The sequence below is a fragment of the Mus caroli genome, unplaced genomic scaffold, assembly GCF_978045245.1.
Source record: "Mus caroli unplaced genomic scaffold, Mus_caroli_1 scaffold_18, whole genome shotgun sequence".
NCBI lineage: Eukaryota > Metazoa > Chordata > Mammalia > Rodentia > Muridae > Mus > Mus caroli.
In genome coordinates, this window is record NW_028227273.1 from 60980997 (window position 1) to 61002867 (window position 21871).

The 21871-nt window shown below is 41.5% G+C and overlaps 1 protein-coding gene across 6 annotated transcripts; it reads left to right on the forward strand.

Moving 5' to 3' along the window:
* The first annotated feature begins 8693 nt into the window (after positions 1–8693).
* Positions 8694–21239, forward strand: LOC110312379 (uncharacterized). Of its 6 annotated transcripts, none has more exons than XM_021185933.3 (5): positions 8694–8839; positions 16546–16678; positions 16908–16968; positions 17304–17339; positions 17642–21239. In XM_021185933.3, exons 1-5 carry the CDS (start codon positions 8837–8839, stop codon positions 19395–19397), a joined length of 1989 nt encoding a protein of 662 aa, XP_021041592.1. In that variant the 5' UTR covers positions 8694–8836; the 3' UTR covers positions 19398–21239. The 6 variants fall into 6 exon arrangements, with proteins under 6 accessions (XP_021041592.1, XP_085689449.1, XP_029327329.1 ...); XM_085833323.1 differs by having other exon boundaries at positions 17645–21239; XM_029471469.2 differs by having other exon boundaries at positions 16546–16672.
* Positions 21240–21871: the final 632 nt, after the last annotated feature.

Consider the following 21871-nt stretch of genomic DNA (forward strand, 5'->3'; position numbering starts at 1 on the left):
ATGCTTTTAATATCATCACTTGGGAAGCAGAGACAAGTGAACCTCTGAGTTCAAGGCCAGCCTGATCCATAGAAAGAGTTTCAGGACAGCCAGGGCTACACAGAAAATCCCCTGTGTGTGTGTGTGTGTGTTAGAGAGAGAGAGAGAGAGACAGAGAGAGAGAGAGAGAGAGAGAGAGAGAGAGAGAGAGAGAGAGAGAGAGAGAGAGAGAGAGGAGAAGACAAACGGGGTGAAGAGGGGAGGGGTAAAGAGACAACTTGGCAGTTAAAAGTGGTTGCTGCTCTTGCAGAGGTCCCGAGTTTAGGATCTAGCACCCACAGTGGGCAGTTCAGAATTCCTTTAATTCCAACTCCATAGAATTTGACATCTCTGGCCTCCTGCACTTACATGCACAAACCTACTTGCACACCACACACACACACCCACACACACACACACACACACTTTACAAAACAACAAAAATAAATTTAAGAAAAAACTATGTAAAGGGTCTGGTGCGAAGGCTTAGAGGGTAAAAGCGATTAAGGCAGAATCTGATGAAGTTCGAGCCCTAGCACTCACGTGAAGGTGGTAGGAGAGAGCCAACATCTGACCTCTAGAGACATGCTCAAACACATATCATGCACAAAACCACAACACTAATAATCAAATAAATCTTAAGGAGAGAAGACAAATCAAGGGATGGGAAATTTACCTGAGTTGTGGAGTTATGGACCCCTGTTCCATGCTTGAGACCAGTTCCTTTAATTTATAATCTGTAGCTAACAAGGGACCCTGGGGAGGTGAGAATCTTCAAATAATGTTATAAAGGGATAAAAGGGAAACAGAATAGGAGGATTAAATGGGTAAGGAAGGCAGGGAGATGGATGGAACATGGGAAGGGAAAGCTAACACCCAAGGCCTTTTGAAAAGCTACATCAAGACAGAAGCCCCTTATAATAGACACATAAGATATAATACATACATAAGAAGAATCTAAATGGAGTTAGCACACAAAAGGCAATGCCCTAACCTGACATGATAGGCTACCAAATAACACCCCCCCCCAGACCAAGAATAATTACATCATTTTAAGCCACTGGACAAAGAGGACACATAAACCCTCTTGGGATGTGGTTGGTCTAAGAATAACATCAGTTCTGAGTGCTTGTGAGAAAACTCCAAGAAAATAATACAAGAGTCTTGTGACCTCCGTTTCTTCAGAAACACAGAGTTGTTCTTGGAATAAGTTTTCACGCTCCTTCCAGGTCTAGCAGATAGACGTGAGTTTACTTCAGATTATTAATTACAACTGGCTAGTGTTACTTGTTTATATGCCTCTATGGAAAAACATGGGCTTTGCCACATGGAGGTTGTTCTTCTGGTTCTATACAGCTTGAACTCATGCGACCTTTCTTAACCCTCAGAGTATAAGTTGTCTGATGCTCTCTGAATAAAGTTGGCTATTGCATGAGACTTTAGTCCTTTTCCCTTTTAGGCTCCAGTTTCCCAGGTCCCACCACATTTAGAGCATAAACAGGCGCCTAAATATCACACAGCCTGTTGCCAATGCTATGGCTTACCTTTCACAAACTGATACGACCTTATTGCTGAACACACCATATGCTTACGTCGAAGAACAGTGACAAATCAAGCCGGTACTTAACTAGAAGCTTCATTCTCACTGACTAGTGTTCACAGTGCTGGAAGATGCTACCAAGGAGAAAGCAGCCATCCGTCTCATCCAGCTACGTACCGTTTGAGCCACAATAGTGACCTGCCTACAGAATATGTCTGCTAGTCCAACAGTAGCATGAATGTTATAGAATACAACAGCTGTAGGGTTGGATTTAAGGCATGCTACATGAGATGGAACTCATCCCTGACACCAATGATGAGGCCAAGAACCTGGTACTAGATAGGTCATGGGCCCTAGGGGAAAACCTATTTCCATTATTCTGATAAACAAATATAGCATAAGGCACATTGCTATACCCATAGGTCAGCCTAACTCATAGCTCAACCCTAGTCAGAGAAGATGGTACATAACATAGAGACCCAGAGTTAGACAGCGTGCAGAGAATGAGAGCTCTGAATGCCTCAGCCTTAAGTGGAATGCTTTAGTCACACCCCCTCCCTACAGATTGTGGTGCTTGGAATAAGATACCCCATAGGTTAGAATATTTGGTTTCCAGCTCATGGAACTGTTAAAAGAAGGATTGGGATGTGCGGCTTTGTTGGATGAGGTGTGACACGGGAGGCAGGCCTTGAGTTTCTAAAGACTTGTTCCATTTCCTGTAACTGCCAGTCTTAGTGCCATCTTTCTTATAACTCCTGAGCCACGAGAATGAAGTGGAGGAAAAAAAGAATGTGGAGGCTGAAGCAGGAGAAGACAGATGAGGTGGGGGTCCAAGTAACTTAGCTTGTGCATCCACAAAGGCTGAGGGATGCTAAAGGCTGGGATACTGGTACAAGTTGTTGAACTGTATGTTACTGCTGGTAATTATGGGACTGTGAAAGGAAGCCTGTTTTCTGGTCGAGCTAGGTTTAAACTCTGGAGACCCAGCAGATAACTCTACAAGGAACAGAAGGAAGTTTGCCATGCTCTCAGACACTAGGCTCCTGACTCAAGGCCTCAGCTCCATAATTCTGTGGCCATCAGTCACATAGGGCAACTCCCCAAACCCGTCTTATTCTGTCCGGACTCCACTCCCACAGTTACCTGGCAACACCCAGCTAGGCCTGCACCACTATAAAAGTGTAAAAGTGGTGGTGGCCTCTCTCTCTCTCTCTCTCTCTCTCTCTCTCTCTCTCTCTCTTCAATTTTTTATTAGATATTTTCTGCATTTACATTTCAAATGCTATCCCAAAAGTCCCCTATACCTTCCCCCTGCCCTGCTCCCCTACCCACCCACTCCCACTTCTTGGCCCTGGCATTCTCCTATACTGGGGCATATAAAGTTTGCAAGACCAAGGGGATGGCCGACTAGGCCATCTTCTGCTACATATACAGCTAGAGACACGAGCTCTGTGGGTACTGGTTAGTTCATATTGTTGTTCCACCTATAGGGTTGCAGACCTCTTCAGCTCCTTAGGTACTAGCTCCTCCATTGGGGGCCCTGTGTTCCATCCAATAGATGACTGTGAGCATCAACTTCTGTATTTGCCAGGCACTGGCATAGCCTCACAAGAGACAGCTATATCAGGGTCCTTCAGCAAAATCTTGCTGGCATATGCAATAGTGTCTGGGTTTGGTGATTGTATATGGGATGGATCCCCGGGTAGGGCAGTCTCTGGATGGTCCATCCGTTCATTTCAGCTCCAAATTTTGTCTCTGTAACTCCTTTTAATGGGTATTTTGTTCCCTATTCTAAGGAGGAATGAAGTATCCACACCTTGGTCTGTTGCAAATTGTATCTTGGGTATTCTATGTTTCTGGGCTAATATCCACTTATTAGTGAGTGCATATCAAGTGAGTTCTTTTGTGATTGGGTTACCTCACTCAGGATGATATCATCCAGATACATCCATTTGCCTAAGAATTTCATAAATTCATTGTTTTTAATAGCTGACTAACTAGTACTCCATTGTGTAAATGTACCACATTTTCTGTATCCATTCCTCTGATGAGGGACATCTGGGTTCTTTTCCAGCTTCTGGCTATTATAAATAAGGCTGCTATGAACATAGTGGAGTATATGTCCTTATTGGGTATATGCCTGGGTATATGCCCAGGAGAGGTATTGCTGGATCTTCTGGTAGTACTATGTCCAATTTTCTGAGGAACTGCCAGACTGATTTCCAGAGTGGTTGTACAAGCTTGCAATCCCACCAGCAATGGAGGAGTGTTCCTCTTTCTCCACATCCTCCCCAGCATCTGCTGTCACCTGAATTTTTGATCTTAGCCATTCTGACTGGTGTGAGGTGGAATCTCAGGGTTGTTTTGATTTGCATTTCCCTGATGATTAAGGATGTTGAACATTTTTTCAAGTGCGTCTCAGCTCTTCGGAATTTCTCAGTTGAGAATTCTTTGTTTAGCTCTGTACCCCATTTTTAATGGGGTTATTTGAATTTCTGGAGTCCAGCTTCTTGAGCTCTTTGTATATATTGGATGTTAGTCCCCAATCAGATTTAGGATTGGTAAAAATCCTTTCCTGATCTGTTGGTGGCCTTTTTGTCTTATTGACAGTATCTTTTTCCTTATAGAAGCTTTGCAATTTTATGAGGTCCCATTTGTTGATTCTTGATCTTACAGCTCAAGCCATTGCTATTTTGTTCAGGAATTTTCCCCCTTGTGCCCATATCTTCGAGGCTTTCCCCCACTTTCTCCTCTATAAATTTCAGTGTCTCTGGTTTTATGTGGAGTTCTTTGATCCACTTAGACTTGAGCTTTGTCCAAGGAAATGAGAATGGATCAATTCGCATTCTTCTACATGATAACTGCCAGTTGTGCCAGCACCATTTGTTGAAAATGCTGGTTTTTTTCCCACTGGATAGTTTTAGCTCCCTTGTCAAAGATCAAGTGACCATAGGTGTGTGGGTTCATTTCTGGGTCTTCAATTCTATTCCATTGATCTACCTGTCTGTCGCTGTACCAGTATCATACAGTTTTGTTTTGTTTGTTTTTTGTTTTTTTTTTTTTTTTCGAGACAGGGTTTCTCTGTATAACCCTGGCTGTCCTGGAACTCACTTTGTAGACCAGGCTGGCCTCGAACTCAGAAATCTGCCTGCCTCTGCCTCCCAAGTGCTGGGATTAAAGGCGTGTGCCACCACGATTGGCTACCACGCAGTTTTTATCACAATTGCTCTGTAGTACAGCTTGAGGTCAGGCATGGTGATTCCACCAGAGGTTCTTATATTGTTGAGAATAATTTTTGCTATCCTAGGTTTTTTGTTATTCCAGATGAATTTGCAAATTGCCCTTTCTAACTCAATGAAGAATTGAGTTGGACTTTTTATGGTGATTGCATTAATCTGTATATTGCTTTCAGCAGGATGGCCATTTTGACTATATTAATCCTGCCAATCAATGAGCATGGGAGGTCTTTCCATCTTCTGAGATCTTTTTTGATTTATTTCTTCAGGGACTTGAAGTTCTTATTATACAGATCACTTCCTTAGTTAGAGTCACACCAAGGTATTTTATATTATTTGTGGCTACTGTGAAGGGTGTTGTTTCCCTAATTTCTTTCTCAGTCCGTTTATCTTTTGTGTAGAGAAAGGCCACTGATTTGTTTGAGTTAATTTTATATCCAGCTACTGCACTGAAGCTGTTTATCAGGTTTAGGAGTTCTCTGGTGGAATTTTTGGGATAACTTATGTATACTATCATATCATCTGCAAATAGTGATATTTTTACTTCTTCCTTTCCAATTTATATACGCTTCATCTCCTTTTGTTGTCGAATTGCTCTGGCTAGGACTTCATGTACTATATTAAATAGATAGGGAGAAAGTGGACAGCCTTGTCTAGTCCCTGGTTTTAGTGGGATTGCTTCAGGTCTCTCTCCATTTAGTTTGATGTTGGCTACTGGTTTGCTGTAGATTGCTTTTATTTTGTTTAGGTATGGGCCTTGAATTCCTGATCTTTCCAAGACTATTAACATGAAGGAATGTTGAATTTTTTCAAATGATTTTTCAGTGTCTAGTGAAATGATCATGCAGTTTTTTCTTTGAGTTTGTTTACATAGTGGATTACGTTGTTGGATTTCCATATATTGAACAATCCCTGTGTCCCTGGGATTAAGCCTACTTGATGGTGGTGAATGATCATTTTGCGTGTTCTTGGATTCGGTTGGCAAGAATTTTATTGAGTATTTTTGCATCAATGTTCATAACGGAAATTGGTCTGAAATTTTCCTTCGTTGTTGGATCTCTGTGTGGTTTAGGTATAAGCATAATTGTGGCTGCATAGAACTACATGAGTAGTGTTCCTTCTGTTTCTATTTTGTGAAACAAATTTTGAAGAGTGTTTGTATTGTTTGAAGGTCTGATAGAATGCTTTACTAAACCCAGCTGGTCCTGGGTTTTTTTGGCTGGGAGACTATTAATGACTGCTTCTATTTCTTTAGGGGGTACGGGACTGTTTAGATGGTTTATCTGATCCTGATTTAACTTTGATAATTGGTATCTGTCTAGAAAATTGTTCATTTCATCATAATTTCCAGTTTTGTTGAGTTTGGCTTTTGTAGTAGGATCTGATTTTTGTTTTGTTTTGTTTTGTTTTGTTTTGTTGGATTCCTCAGTTTCTTTTGTTATATATCTCTTTTCATTTCTGATTTTGTTAATTTGGATACTGTCTCTGAGCCTCTGGTTAGGCTGGCTAAGGATTTATCTATTTTGTTGAATTTTCAAAGAACTAGCTCCTGGGTTTGTTTATTAAAGAATTAACAGAAAAAACTATACAAAAATATAGCTCTTTTTGTTTCTGCTTGGTTGATTTCAGCCCCAAGTTTGATTATTTATTGCCATCTACTCCTCTTGGGTGAATTTGCTTCCTTTTGTTCTAAAGCTTTTAGGTGTGCTGAAAGCTGCTAGTGTATGCTCTCTCCAGTTTCTTTTTGGAGGCACTCAGTGCTATGAGTTTTCCTCTTAGCACTGCTTTCATTGTGTCCTATAATTTGGGGTATGTTGTGCTTTCATTAAATTCTAAAAAGTTTTTTCTTTATTTGTTCCTTGACCAAGTTATCATTGAGCAGAATGTTGTTCAGCTTCTATGGTTAAATGTGGGCTTTCTGTTGTTTTTGTTGTTGTTGAAGACCAGCCTTAGTCCATGGTGATCTAATAGGGTGCATGTGATTATTTCAGTCCTCTTGTATCTGCTAAGGCCTGTTTAGTGATGGATTATATGGTCAATTTTGGAGAACATACCATGAGGTGCTGAGAAGAAGGTATATCCTTTTGTTTTAGGATGAAATATTCTGTAGATATCTGTTAAATCTATTTGGTCCATAACTTCTGTTAGTTTCACTGTTTCTCTGTTTAGTTTCTGTTTCCATGATCTGTCCATTGCTGAGAGTGGGGTGTTGAGCTTTAGTAAAGTTTCTTTTATGAATGTGGGTACCCTTGCATTTGGAGCATAAATGTTCAGAATTGAGAACTCTTCTTGGTAGATTTTTCCTTTGATGAGTATGAAGTGTCCTTCCTTATCTTTTTTGATAATTTTAGGTTGACAGTCGATTTTATTTGATATTAGAATGGCTACTCCAGCTTGTTTTGGGGACCATTGTCTTGGGAAATTGTTTTGCAGCCCTTTTCTCTGAGGTAGTGTCTGTCTTTGACACTGAGGTGCATTTCCTGTATGCAGCAAAATGCTGGATTGTTTATGTATCCAGTCTGTTAGTCTATGTCTTTTTATTGAGGAATTGAGTCCATTGGTGTTAAGAGATATTAAGGAATAGTGACTGTTGCTTCCTGTTATTTTTGTTGTTAGAGGTGGAATTATGTTTGTGTGACTATCTTCTTTTGGGTTTGTTGAAAGAAGATTTCTTTCTTGCTTTTTCTAGGGTGTACTTTCTTTTGTTGGAGTTTTCCTTCTATTATCCTTTTTAGGTCTGGATTTTTGGAAAGATATTGTGTAAATTTGTTTTTGTCATGGACTGTCTTGCTCTCTCCATCTATGGTAATTGAGAGTTTTGCTGGATATAGTAGCCTGAGCTGGCATTTGTGTTTTCTTAGGGTCTGTATAACATCATCTTTCTTACTGTCTTAGCTGAAGAATCAAAAAAGGAAATAAAAAAAAACTAATGAAGGTGGAGATCTCTGTATAAGAGGCAGTGGAATGATTGTAAGACCAGAGGAGGTGGGTGACTTCAAGAAAACAGTGTTTTCCAGATAGAACAGGGTTGGTGCACATAAGAACTCAGAGAGACAGTGGCAACATGTACTAGACCTACATAAGTTCAATAAAGTTAGACAAAAATCCCAGCCCAGGGAAGGAGAAGTGGTGGCAAAGTCCCACTCCTAATCAAGATGCTAGGAGAGTGAAAATTGTTTTTCCTTAATGGAGTGACACAGGGAACATCAACCACACTCCAAATGAGGCCCCGTATGTGGGAGCAGCTGGCCAACACAAAGCAGAAATTTGTTGTTGCTTGTTTGTTTGATGAGATGATATATGAGGGGGGTTGGAAGACCTGTGCTTTTGAGGAAGGAGGCTGATTATTTTTATTTTTTTCATTTTATTATTTTGTGTGTGTGTGTGCAGGTATATTTTTGCTGCAGGTATGGTTTGTGCACCCATTGCATGCGTGGTGTCCTTGGAGGCAAAAATAGGGCACCAGGCAGCAGATCCCCTGGAATTAAGAGTTACAGACAATTGTGAACCACAGTGAGGTTCTGGAAAGCAAACCTGAGTTCTCCAGAAGAACTTCAAAAGAGCCATCTCCCTAGCCCCAACCCTTTAACATTTACCCTTCTGGGACCATCAAAATATCTTGTGTGGTGATATTGAAACATGAGCTATAAATAAATGTACCGAAAAGGGACGATAAAAGTAGTGCATCTGAGGAAAAACCTTGGTGGGGCCAGGTGCTCTCCAGAGTAGAAACCAGGGTCAACTGTGAAGTCTTCCGGAGAGGAAGGAGATGCTTCTATTGTCACTCAGGATTCAGGAGGCAGGCCCACGGATTGTTGACCAATCAGGGAGAACGTTTGGTGGCTGTGTGAACTGTCCAATGAGGAGTTTCGGTCTTCGGTGACGTAGAAAGCACAACATTTGGGGTGCCATTGTGTGTCCCCGCCATATTGTCGTCCTGTGTCTTTGACTGAGGCCCCCCAGGTCTCTCTCCTCGGTATCTCTGTCCCCTCCACTGACAGCAGGAATCGCAGGAGGTCACCTGGACACCCGGTGACTGGAAATGGTGCGTGCGCAGGCTGTAGGGAGGAGGCTACTGTAAGCGGAGGCGGCAGTGGGGACGCGGCCTTCCAGGGCAGCTGAGTCTGCATCTCATCTGGCTCCGCTGGGCCGCGCTGCTCGGGTCCCTCTGGATGGAGCTGGACCAGCAGCAGGCAGAGCTGCGGTCCTGTCCTTTGCTGAGAGCTCAGTGCTGTGGGGTCTCAGGTCAGCTGGGCGCTTGCAGCCTGCGTCTCTGCAGACTGGGAGGTGTAGGCGGAGAGTCGTGGGGAACCGTGGGTTTGGGCTCTTGTAAGGGGGTTTGTAGGAAAGCCGCGAGATGAGATGATCCCGGGTTCTATGCACGTTGTCAAAAAAAAAAAAAAGTAGGCTGCATTTATGTCTGCTCACTGTCTCAATTTACTTAACAGCCAGTCATTTCTCAGCCTTTATCGGCTAGGATTTGATGCGTACACCCGGTTATCCTTGAGAGCTGACCATTGGCAAACACGATGCATTTATCCCTATCTTAAGTATTACTATCAATAGGCAGGTAACACAGGACAATTTAACACAATGGTATACAAAGTGCAGGTTACTGAATAGCTAGAAAATGGTTAGAAAGGCTGAAAATACAGGAGGTTCTCAAGTTGGAGGCAGAGAACTGGTAAGACTTATCAGTGAGGGTGTAGAATGTCCAATGCACGTTCTGAGCACAGGCTGTTGTTAGAAGGCCTGTTTGAAGTGAGCTGAGGTCCTAGAGCTGGAGTCCTAGGGTAGAGACCGGGCTTTTCCTGTGATAAGTTTTCTGGCTTTTGACATTTGACCCTATGATCCGTCAACCAGCTTGTTGCAGTTTCTGTAGTCTCAGGCAGGGGGTTATATCTGGTTAGACTGGTGAGTTTTATGTGTATGTATATATGATTTGGTATATTGTCAGGCGTCATTATTGAGACAGATTATTAATTTGTGCCTTTATTTGTTCTTTGTTGATATTGATACCCAGAATAAACCATTGCAGAGTTTTTGCTTAACAAAATAGTCATGTAGGCCAGAAAGCTGATAGTTCCCAAAGCACAGAACAGCCCTACCCTGTTTTCTCTCACATTTCAGTGACATCTGCCTTTTCTATGAGAAAATGCCTATGGATTTCACTCAAGGGAAGTTTCCTTCTAAATTCCATGACTTGTATTCTTAGCCTAAGGATTCTTATAACTCTCAATAAATGCTTGACTTTCCAAACCCTTTTGACATTGCTGGACTTAATGAAAAGGAAAATTCACGTGCATGGCTTGCTCAGATTGGTCCTTATCATAAGTATTACTGCCTTGGATTGTTTCTAAACTTTTTTTTTTTTTTTTTTGGTTTTTCGAGACAGGGTTTCTCTGTGTAGCCCTGGCTGTCCTGGAACTCACTTTGTAGACCAGGCTGGCCTCGAACTCAGAAATCCGCCTGCCTCTGCCTCCCAAGTGCTGGGATTAAAGGCGTGTGCCACCACTGCCCGGCGTTTCTAAACGTTTTAACATGAAAAATCTTCATAAAGGTAAGACATGACTGGATATGAATGGGCTATTGCAATAGAATAAAGCCCCACATGGAAGATTGAAAAGCTTCCCTACAGATGGCCAGAGGGCTTCTCTTGAAGGAAGTTAAAAACAGTGGTGAATGAAGCATAGAACACCCAAGATACAATTTGCAAAACACTAGAAAATCAAGAAGAGGGAAGACCAATGGGTGGATACTTCATTCCTCCTTAGAATAGGGAACAAAATACCCATGAAAGGGAGGAGTTACAGAGACAAAGTTTGGAGCTAAGACGAAAGGATGGACTGTCCAGACCAGAGCTAACCCCACCTGGGGATCCATCCCATAATCAGCCACCAAACCCTGTCACGATTGCATATGCCAGCAAGATTTTGCTGAAGGGACCCTGGTATAGCTGTCTCGTATGAGGCCATGCCAGTGCCTGGCAAATACAGAAGTTGATGCTCACAGTCATCTATAAGATGGAACACAGGGCCCCCAAGCACCCAAGGAGCTGAAGGGGTCTGCAACCCTATAGGTAGAACAACAATATGAACTAACCAGTACCCCCAGAGCCCGTGTCTCTTGCTGCATATGTAGCAGAAGATGGCCTAGTCGGCCATCACTGGGAAGAGAGGCCCCTTGGTATTGCAAACTTTATATGTCCCAGTACAGGGGCATGCCAGGGCCAAGAAGCAGAAGTGGGTGGGTAGGGGAGCAGGGTGGGGGGGGGAGGGTATAGGGAATTTTCGGGATAGCATTTGAAATTTGAAATGTATATAAAGAAAATATCTAATAAAAACATTGAAAAGAAAAAAAGCCAGTGGTGAATAAGGAAGCAAAGGCTAGTTGATTGGTGTGAGTTCTAGGCCAGCCTGGTCACATGGTGAGTCTCAGGCCAGCCAGAGCTGGATAGTAAGACTCTGACTCAAATAACTACATGAAATCTGCCATACAGAGCAATTACAACTTTTAAAGCATTTCATTATTTCCTGTGTGTGTGTGTGTGGGGGGGGGTCTGTGTGTCGTGGAGTATGTTTGTCAGTTAGAGGACCACTCCCTGGAGTTCGTTCTCTCCTCACACCATGTAGGTGCTAAGGAACTATGTCCTGTGCTCAGACTTGCTTGCCCAGTGAAGCATCTCGCTGGCTCATATCCAGAGTTTTAATTTTAATTCCTGTTCTAGGATAGTACTGTCAATCTAAGTATAGTTGTGAGGACTCAAGTGAAGTACAGTGTGCAGGAGTGAATCCTAACGAACATCTTGGCACAATATAGCCTCTGTGTTTAATAAACTGTGGTCATCCTTTCACATTATTTAAGGCATGAACCCTCCAGGTCTTGTGGAAGCACGAAGCTGGAGGCATGACCTGAAACAGAGGCCACAGAGTGCTACTTAACTGGCTCATTCACTGTGGCTTCCTCGGCCTGTTTTCTTATTCTACCCAGGACCATCTACCAGGATGGCACCACCCATCGTGAACTGGATCTTACCATGGCATCATTAATGAAGAAAATGCCCTCAGACTAAGATCCTCCTTGCCAGACTGGGTGTGATGATGCACGCCTTTAATTCCAGCACTGGGGAGGCACAGGCAGGTAGATCTCTCAGAATTCAAGGCCAGCCTGGTCTACAGAGTGATTTCCAGGACAGCCATGGCTGTTACACAGAGAAACCATGCCTCAAACTAACTCCCCCAAAAGAACCAAACGGAAAACAAAAACTTCCCCTTCCTAGATATGTCAGAGTTTGTTAACCAGCTCGTTTATCTACTGTGTTACCTCAGAAACAAAGGTAACCCCATTACCTTTCGGTATGCTAGTAGACAATGCATTAGGAGAGAGAATCTTTCTGACAAGTACTTTAATTACTTCTATAGTCTTTTTAGTGAGAGTGGGAGAGACTTCAAACTACTCTGACCGAAAGTGTCAGCGTAGATCAACATTGATTTAAACCCGCTTGATCCTGGCATTTAAGGAAAGTTGACTTGTCCAATCCTTGAATGGGTATTAACTATGTTAATTGATTTTTAAAAAAAATTATTTATTTTATTTACATGAGTACACTGTAGCTGTCTTCAGAAACACAAGAAGAGGGCAATGGATCCCATTACAGATGTTTGTGAGCCACCATGTGGTTGCTGGGAATTGAACTCAAGACCTCTGGAAGAGCTGTCCCTGATTTTTCTTTTTTTTAAGATTTTTTTATCTTAATTTTGAATCATGTGTACTAGTGTGTGCACATGAATACAGGTACTTGGAGAGGCCAAAGGTGATATCTCTGTAGACTGGAGTTACAAACCTGACATGGGGCTGGAAACCAAACTTAGTTCTAGATCTCTTCTCTTCTCTTCTCTTCTCTTCTCTTCTCTTCTCTTCTCTTCTCTTCTCTTCTCTTCTCTTCTCTTCTCTTCTCTTCCTCTCCTCTTCTCTTCCTCTCCTCCTCTCCTCCTCCTCTCCTCCTCCTCTTGTCCTTCCCTTCCCTTCCCTTCCCTTCTCTTCCCTTCCCTTTTCTCTCTTTCTCCCCCTACCCCCTTTCTTCTTGTTTTGTTTTTTCATTTCCCTTAAGCAGAGTCTCTTTGAAGTCCTGACAATCTTGCAACTTGCTATGTAGATCAGGCTAGCTTTGAACTCACAGAAATCCTCCTGCCCCTGCCTCCAGAATGCTAGAATGAAAGGTGTGTTCCACCCCTCCTGGCCAAGAGTATTGGATCTTAATGGAACCATCTCTTCATTCTTTGTTTGAAATTGTTTTTATGATCCATGGTAACTAATAAACTCTGGGAGAGGGCCATTTCTATTTCCTTATATACCCACTGCTGAGCCCAACCAGGCCACATGCTTCTTTCCAAATTCACAGTCAGACAGCCTCAATGAAACTCCATGGAACTCTAAACAGATGAAATCAATGACTATGGAAAAGAGATTTGCAATGAAGAAACAGGGATGGGAGAATGAGAAGGAGTAAGAAACGGTGTGGGGGAGAATAACCAGAACACATCATATATGTATGTATGTCAGCACATAGCATTATATGTATGTATGTCATCTTTCCTTAAAGTTTCTCTTGTAGATCTTGAAAAGACAAGATTTCTTTGTATTTATATGCACGCGTGTATGTCTCTGCATATGCACACACGTGTACAGGTGACCGGGAGGCCAGAGGAAGGTGTTGAGTACCTCAGAGCTGGAGCCAAGGCCTGACATTGGTGATGAACTCGCGTCCTCTGAAAGAGCAGCAATGCTCTTAGCCATTGAGCCATCTCTTCAGTCTTACAAATGATTTTGTGATGTGAGCCCTTGGTGCCATATTTAAGCTTTCCAGTTTGCTCTCATTTCTTTTTAGTTCCATTTTGATTCAGTCCTCCATATTGAAGATAGGGGAGTGGGACATCACCTAACTTCCTTTCCAATTTTAAAACAGTTCTTACACTCGGTCACCATGTCTGATTTGGAGCCCCAGAAAGCCAGATATACAGGTACATGCTGTGCTGGTGGGAGTGGGTTAGAGGATGGTGGGAGTGTAAATAGGAGGGCATGATGGAGAGACCTTGGGACACTTGCTGGCTTTCCCCTCTAGGTGAATTTAGTGCTAGGTTTAGGGAGAAACCCTATCTTTAAAAAATGTGGTGGAAAGTAATAGGAAAATACCCAAGACAGTTTCTGGTCACCATTCATGCATGCATGGGGCAAGTGCAGTAACATATACATGTTTACATGCATGCACACACACACAGGCCAGGTGGTGGTAGCACACACCTTTAATCCCAGCCCTCAGGAGGCAGTGGCAGGCAGATCTCTTGAGTTCAAGGTCAGCCTGGTCTATACCGAGTGAGTTCCAAGACAACCAGTGCTACACAGACAGACCTTGCCTCAAAAAAATAAAATAAAATAACAGGAAAAAAAAAGAGTCAGAATACAATTTGGAGAAGTCAGTTTTCTTTTTCTAACATGGATTTTGGAGATTGAACTTAGGTGAGCAGGTTTCTGAGGTGAGTGTGTCTCTCTTCCCCATTCTACAAAAGAAAAACGAGTGAGACACTGCGAATCAGTGAATCAGAGTTAGAGGCTTGTTTGTCTATTATAATTGAGACTCTATGTAACCCTGGTTGTTCTAGGACTTGCTCTGTAGACCAGGCTGGCCTCAAACTCACCAAGATCCAACTGCTTCTGCCCCCAAGTGCTGGGGCTATAGGCATGCACCACCACACCCCATTGAGATTTGTTAAGACATTTGAAGCCTAGAACACATGTATTATTAGAAAGAGACACTCTGGGGGAAGAATAAGACATGGCCATGTGTAGATACAGGTGTTTCAAAGAAGAGAGTCCACTAAGTGCCTTTACAGTGGGTATATGTAGAATTTTAGTGGCTGTGAAGTTTTGTGTTAAGAACCCCATAACTCCTCCATTTTATTAATACATTCTGATCTTTGACAGCTTACGTACATATATGATATGTGCTGACATACATACATATATGATGTGTTCTGGTTATTCTCCCCCACACCGTCTCTTACGCCTTCTCATTCTCCCATCCCTGTTGCTTCATTGCAAATCTCTTTTCCATAGTCATTGATTTTATCTGTTTAGAGTTCCATGGAGTTTCATTGAGGCTGTCTGACTCTGAATTTGGAAATAAGCATGTGGCCTGGGTGGACTCACCAGTGGGTATATAAATAGAAAATACCCCTCTCCTAGAATGTATTAGTTATCATGGATCAGCAGAAGTGACTGGGCCCCATTAGCCCTTTCCCTAGGCATAGCTGATTGTTAGGACGGCCAGGTTTGTATGGGTAGTGCTGAGAGCTCATGATTGCCATGGCCCACCTTTTTTAAATTTTATTTTTTATTTACATTTGTTTGCCTGTATGTGTGTGATACAGATGTCCATGGAGGCCAGAGAGGGCATCAGATCCCCTCCAACAGGAGTTACTGTCTCATGTGGGTGTTGGACCCTCTGCAAGAGCAGCAAGCACTCTTGGCTACTGAACTTTAATCCTGCCTCACCCATCCCCCTATATAACATTCTTAGCTAAATATAGTTTACTAAGGTTGAAAGCTTAAAGAAATTCCTTTTATGAGCAAAGCTATAAGGTGGGTTTATCAAGGGTGCTGTTTAGATTGGGAAACAAGAAGTACTACATAATTTTTATCATTTTTGCACTAAGTATGAAGAATATATTTATTGTCTTTGGCAAGACTATCTTTAGAAAAACATATTGCCTCTGCAAGCAAATATGGCTTTATTAGTATTGCCTCATGGCTTTATTAGTATTGCCTCTGGTTTCTTGTTTACTACTACTGCTAATTATCTTTAATAAGTTCCATTCAGTTTTTATAATTGTTTATAATAAATGAATAAATAAATGAATAATTGATTCAATGTTTGTATGTTTGTTTTGAGGCTTGGCCTCACTATGTACCTCTTGCTGGCCTGGATCTGTCTGGTCTTAAACTCACAGAGGTCTACCTGCCTCTGCCTGCCAAGTGTTGGAATTAAAGGTGTGCACCACCATGCCCAGCTTTCCATTTCTAATTAAAAGTGATCTATAAGAAAGCAGCTACGTGCTTCCAAATATCTTTAGTACATTCACTGAGGATGTACTAATGTCCCTAACAAGTTGTGACAAGAGATTGCATCCACTCAGCCAGCTTTTTAAACATTCATCATGCAAAAAATATGTTTTCCAATCAGTTAACCTCTGGTGACTACAGAAATATGGCAAAGATGCTGAAATTGTAACAGTAGCATATGGGTGGCATCAACTGTTTGGAAAGGCCATGCCATTCTTTGGAGTTAGGTTGAAGAGGAATCCTTCCCAGTAGTAGCTTCCATAGCCAAAAGAGCTAGAATATTTTCTATGGCATGTTTAAGATTATATAGTATCACAACTGTCAATGTTGACTCTCTTGTGTGTATTAAGTAATTGAAAGCTGCTATAAACAATTTAAGAGGGACCTCTGTAGTAGAGATTATCAGTACAGGGGGTAATCTCATTTTGCATTTGCTTTACCAGGTATCTCCAGTCAGCTGTTAGAATTGTTGTATAAAAAAATCAGCATGCATGAAACTGTATGTATGGAATAAGGCCATGACTTGAACACATGTGGAACACAGCATCGTATCAACTTCCTATGAATTAAGTGTAGATCTCCAGTATTGTAAAGCTCACCCTTTTTCCTGGAACTATGTGTGGGCTTTTTTAGGAGTCAGTGACCTTGGAGGATGTGGCTGTGAACTTCACGTTGGAGGAGTGGACTATGCTGAATGCATCCCAAAAGGAGCTCTACAAAGATGTGATGCAGGACACCTTGAGGAACCTGTCCTATATAGGTGAAGGTGACGTTCTTTTCTTACTTAGCCAATGGAAAAACAAATGGTTCTTCCACACCACTCCTGCTGCGTGAATTAGATTATAGGAAAGAAACAGGTTGGGTTAATAAGTCAGGTGGAATCACTTTATACTGTGAATTTAACCAGAATCTTTTCTTTCTTTCTTTGTGTGTCTATTTGTTTGTTTATTTGTTTTCCTGTAGCGGTAATTCATTTTTCTTGGTCTGTATTTTAGGAAACAAATGGGAACACCAAAATATTGAAAATGAGTGTGAAACTCTCTGGAGAAAACTAAGGTAATGTCGGCCTAGCAGCGTTTCTCCCAGGTCTTGCTGTGCTAACACATTTTACAAAGAAGTAGTTCATACAAATAAATCCTGCTTCAAATTGTTTTTAATTTTAACAAATCGTACCCAAAACTGTAGACCCATTAAGCTTCAGCAATCAGAATATCCTAATATTAATAACAACCGGAGCACCGTGATACCTACCACAAGTCATACTGTATCACGGTTCATATGTACTCACGTTACCCTGTCCATAATATTATTTCAAATGTTGTATTGATATGTTTCTAAGTTTTAGGCATGTGTTGTATATGAAACAAAAATAAAATTTCTTTTTATAATAGGACCAGTTGTCAAGAGAAGTCATTATGGAGATACAAGTATGTTAGAATCCAACATTGTTTTAGTCACTAGTACATCAAAACTGTATATAGTACTAAATATTGAGAAATATATTTAAATGTGATGTAGTTATTCAGCACTTGCCAATAATGAAGACAGTATAACACAACCACCCACCAATTATCTTTTTTTTATTATTATTGTAAATGACCTTAAACCAAATTTTAAAGCAAATGGTTCAAACATTTTTAAAAACTATTACAGGGGATATAACTACCATTTCTTGTGGTAAATCATTAGTAAACAATTTTTTAGTAATGAGCTTTTTCTTTTCTCGCAGTAGCCAGTTGTTGGAGACACTCTGTGAATATACCGAGGGTCGTCAGCGGGCAGAAACCTTTAACTGGACCCCAGAGTGTGCTGTGAACCAGAAGTCATGTCCAGTTCCCCCATATGAAAGCCCTGTCTATGAAGAAGTAGTTATTGGCCATTTATCCGTGAATGTCTCCCCTCATCCTCACCCGGGACACAAACCGTATGCCATTCAGGAATATGGAAAAGAATTGTATAAACACAGGGAATCTGGGAACACCTCCAATTCTTCCACACCATTTCAGAAACAAAAGACAATTCACACTGAGGAGAAACCTGAAACTAGTCACTGTAAGGAAGATTCCAGGTGTCTCCCATCCAGTCAAAACGATGGAAAGACCTCCAGTGGAGAACCGCACTATGAATGTAAGCAGTGTGGGAAAGCATTCACTTCTTCTAGCTCTTTTCGTAGGCATGAAGAGTATCACAGCCGAGAAAAATCCTATGTGTGTAAGCAGTGTGGGAAAGCCTTCCCCTTTCCTAGCTCCCTCCAAATACATGAAAGAATCCACACTGGTGAGAAGCCCTATATGTGTAAGCAGTGTGGGAAGACCTTTGCCCGTTCGAGCTCCCTGCTGACGCATGAGAGGATTCACACTGGAGAAAAGCCCTACGTGTGTAAGCAGTGTGGGAAGGCCTTCACCGATCGTAGTTCACTTCGATTCCATGAAATGATGCACAGTGGCGAGAAACCGTATAAGTGTACGAAATGCAGTAAGGCGTTTGCTTCCTCGGGTGCCTTTCGAAAACATGAACGAACTCACACAGGAGAGCAACTCTTTGTGTGTTTGCAATGTGAGAAGGTTTTTAGCTGTGAAAGTGCTTTTCGAACACATAAAATAATTCATTCTGGAGAATGTGTCTGTAAGCAATGTGGTAAAGCCTTCACGAGTCACAGTTCCGTTAAGTACCATGAATTGATGCATAGTGGAGAGAAACCCTATGTATGCAAGCAGTGTGGGAAAACCTTTAGGTCTCCAAAGCAAGTTCAGATTCATAAGCGAACTCACACTGGAGAAAAACCTTACGTCTGTAAGGAATGTGGGAAAGCTTTTACCTTTCTCGGTTCCCTTCAATACCACGAATTGATTCATACCGGTGAGAAACCCTATCTATGTAAACAATGTGGGAAAGCCTTCAGGTCTTCTCGTCAAGTTCAGATACACGAGCGAACTCACACTGGAGAGAAACCATATGTATGTAAGCAGTGTGGCAAAGCCTTCTTTTCTTTGTATCATTTAAGAAGACATGAAGTAATTCACAGTGGCACAAACCCCTATGTTTGTAAGCAATGTGGGAAAGCCTTTAGTTGGTTTAGTACCTTTCACAGTCATAAACAGACTCACACTGGTGAAAAACCCTATTTATGCAAGCAATGCGGAAAAGCCTTCTGTAGTCGCATATCATGGAGAAGGCATGAGAAAGCTCACACCACAGTAAAGCCCTATGCGTGTGTGCAATGTGGAAAAGCCTTTCGTTCTCCTAGTTATCTCAAAATACATGAAAGGATCCACACTGGGGAGAAGCCATTTATATGTTCTCAGTGTGGGAAACCCTTCCGTTCTTTTCGATATGTCAAATCACATGAAAGAAGCCACACTGGAGAGAAGCCCTTTGTGTGTTCAGAATGTGGGAAAGCCTTCAGTTATTATAGCTCTTTCCATAGACATAGAAGAACTCACCAGGCAGTAACCTTGAACACAGACCTAGAAGAGACGTCATAACAGCCATAAGACTGCGTGTGAAGAACACTTCTGTAAAGGTTAAGCAAGTGAAACACCTGGTCCTGCTCATGGGTAAAGAAAAATTCAGGCCAGACATGGTGTGGCACACCCTTAATCCCAACACTTGAAAGGCAGAGGCAGGGGATCTCAGAATTCAGGGCCAACCTGATCTACATACTGAGTTTCCAGTCACCGATGGCTACATAGTGTGACTGTTTCGTATGAAGAGCAAGTTTGACCGGAAGAGATGGCTTCATTTGGAACGTGTGCATATGCTTGCCCACTAAAATCTTTGCTTGGCAAAGCACAATAAACTCAAGAGTATCGAGTAGTGGCCCAGTCCTTTCACAGGTTTTCATTTGTTCATTCCCATAAACATCAGCAATGTGAAGGACTGGATACACATTTTTGTTTGTCTTAAGAATGCCTTAGAAAATGCAAAATCTGAAGAAACTATGTAAATATATTGAACTTGCTAGAATTCACTAGGGATTTGTTTTTGTTTATCGGAAATAGTCTTACCGTGTAACCCAGACTGTCCTTGAACCAATTATAAATCGTCTCATTTCAACCTCTAGATTGTGGGGTGAAAGCTGTCTGTTTCCACATCCAGCATCAGTCGTTCATACCCCACCCCCGACCCCTTTGATTTCTCCAGACATGGTTTCTCTGTGTCGTACTGGCCATCCTAGAACTCTAGATCAGGCTGGTCTCGAATTCAAGAGATCCACCTGTCTCTACTACCCTAGTGCTTGGATTAAAGCTGTGTACCACCACCACCCAGCCTTTTTTTTACGATTTATTTATTTTTTATTTATATGAGTACACTGCAGCTGTCTTCAAACACACACTAGAAGAGGGCATCAGATCCCATTACGGATGGTTGTGAGCCACCATGTGGTTGCTGGGGACTGAACTCAGGACCTCTGGCAGAGCAGTCAGTGCTCTTAACTGCCATCTCTCTAGCCCCCGCCCAGTATTCTTACAGAAACCTTTTTGGACTCCATGGTTCACACTTTTGCTTTAGAATATTATCTCTATTTTAGTTAATTTTTAAAATGGTGTGTAGATGTGTGTGTTTGTATGGATCTGTGCACATCCATGTAGTTCCTGAAGAGGGGGTGTCAGAGCCTCTGGGGCTGGAGTTAATGGCTGTGAGCTGTCCCATAGGTGTGCTGGAACCCATGTTCGCTGCAAGACTTCTGTGCAAGGAATGGCACTGCGCCGTTTCTCTCGCCCCTAGAAAATGATCTTGAAGCTGTGTGAGATGGAAGATTACGTAAGTACAGGAGATGGAAACAAGAAAAGACCTTAGAAAGAATTACAAACAAAAAGTGCACTATCATTACATCGATTTTCATTTTTATCTTTTTTTTAAATCAAATCAGGTAGTTTTTTCCTTTCACTTTTTAAGTTCTATACATTTCACTGGTGAGTTGATAATTACTTGTAATATGCCAGGAAGCATAAAAAGTGACTTGTTTTCAAGCCTTAGAGATTAATGAGTGGAGGAAAAATGACTTTTTGTGAATATTGAGATTTTTTTTCCTTGCCACTTTTTTTTTAAGACTGTCATTCTCTTCTATGAACAAAAAACTTTTATATACTTTGTTGTTAACTTTTCTCTCTACCTGATGCTTTTTTCTAACATTTCTTGTCGCCATGCCCTTTAAACTACCTTCAAAACACTTTTAGTTTACCAAATGTTAACTCTTGTCTATGTAGAAGGTAGGTATAAATGTTGCTCCATAATCATAGATTGACATCACATTTAGAAGTTGTTTCCATGTCACAAGCCGTTCTTATTGTACATGTATACTTAATAATTTGATCTCATGTAAATGTTGCTTTTCATGCTTATTTTGTTGTATCTTTGATTTTTATTGTAATTTCTCCTGTCATTATACTAAAAGATATATTAGCATTAGTGGCTTCTTGCCAAAGAATAAGCACCATGTAATAAATCATAGTCAATCTCTCCATATATATATAGCTAAGTATGCCTCATCAGTGAGAACATTGCATAAATGTTCTGCAGGTATTGGTGGTTAGCTTACAAGGATTTATGGAGTTCATTAGATCTAGTTAGGTGCCTCTTGAATATACTGAGATGTGAGTATAATTCCATATTTGTTAATTGTGGTTATTGTTTGGAGGTCCTCAAACAGTGCAGGGAAGGAAGCTTTAATCCATGAGCATAGCTAGGCACGTTAGTGAGGAGAGGGTATTTTGCTCACTTTCATGACTCAGGATGTTTTATGTTTTGTTGGATTTACGGACAACTTTATAGGGTGGCCTTTTCTTCTGTCCTAGTTTGGGACACCTGCCTTCATAGCTGAAGATTGGCCTTTGCTTTGAACACCTGTGTTCTGGGCCAGTTTTTAACCTTTCAGAGTTTCTATACCAACACAATATTTCCTCCAATATATTGGTTGCTAGTCTTAACAAATACAAATGTCCCTAATTACCCATTG

What these genes read in the sequence shown, in the direction of transcription:
- LOC110312379 (XM_021185933.3), top strand. An exon ending in CCTGTCCTATATAGGTGAAG is followed by an intron (nt 16,679 to 16,907) that starts GTGACGTTCTTT and finishes TCTGTATTTTAG; the next exon opens with GAAACAAATGGGAACACCAA. An exon ending in ACTCTCTGGAGAAAACTAAG is followed by an intron (nt 16,969 to 17,303) that starts GTAATGTCGGCC and finishes TTTTTATAATAG; the next exon opens with GACCAGTTGTCAAGAGAAGT.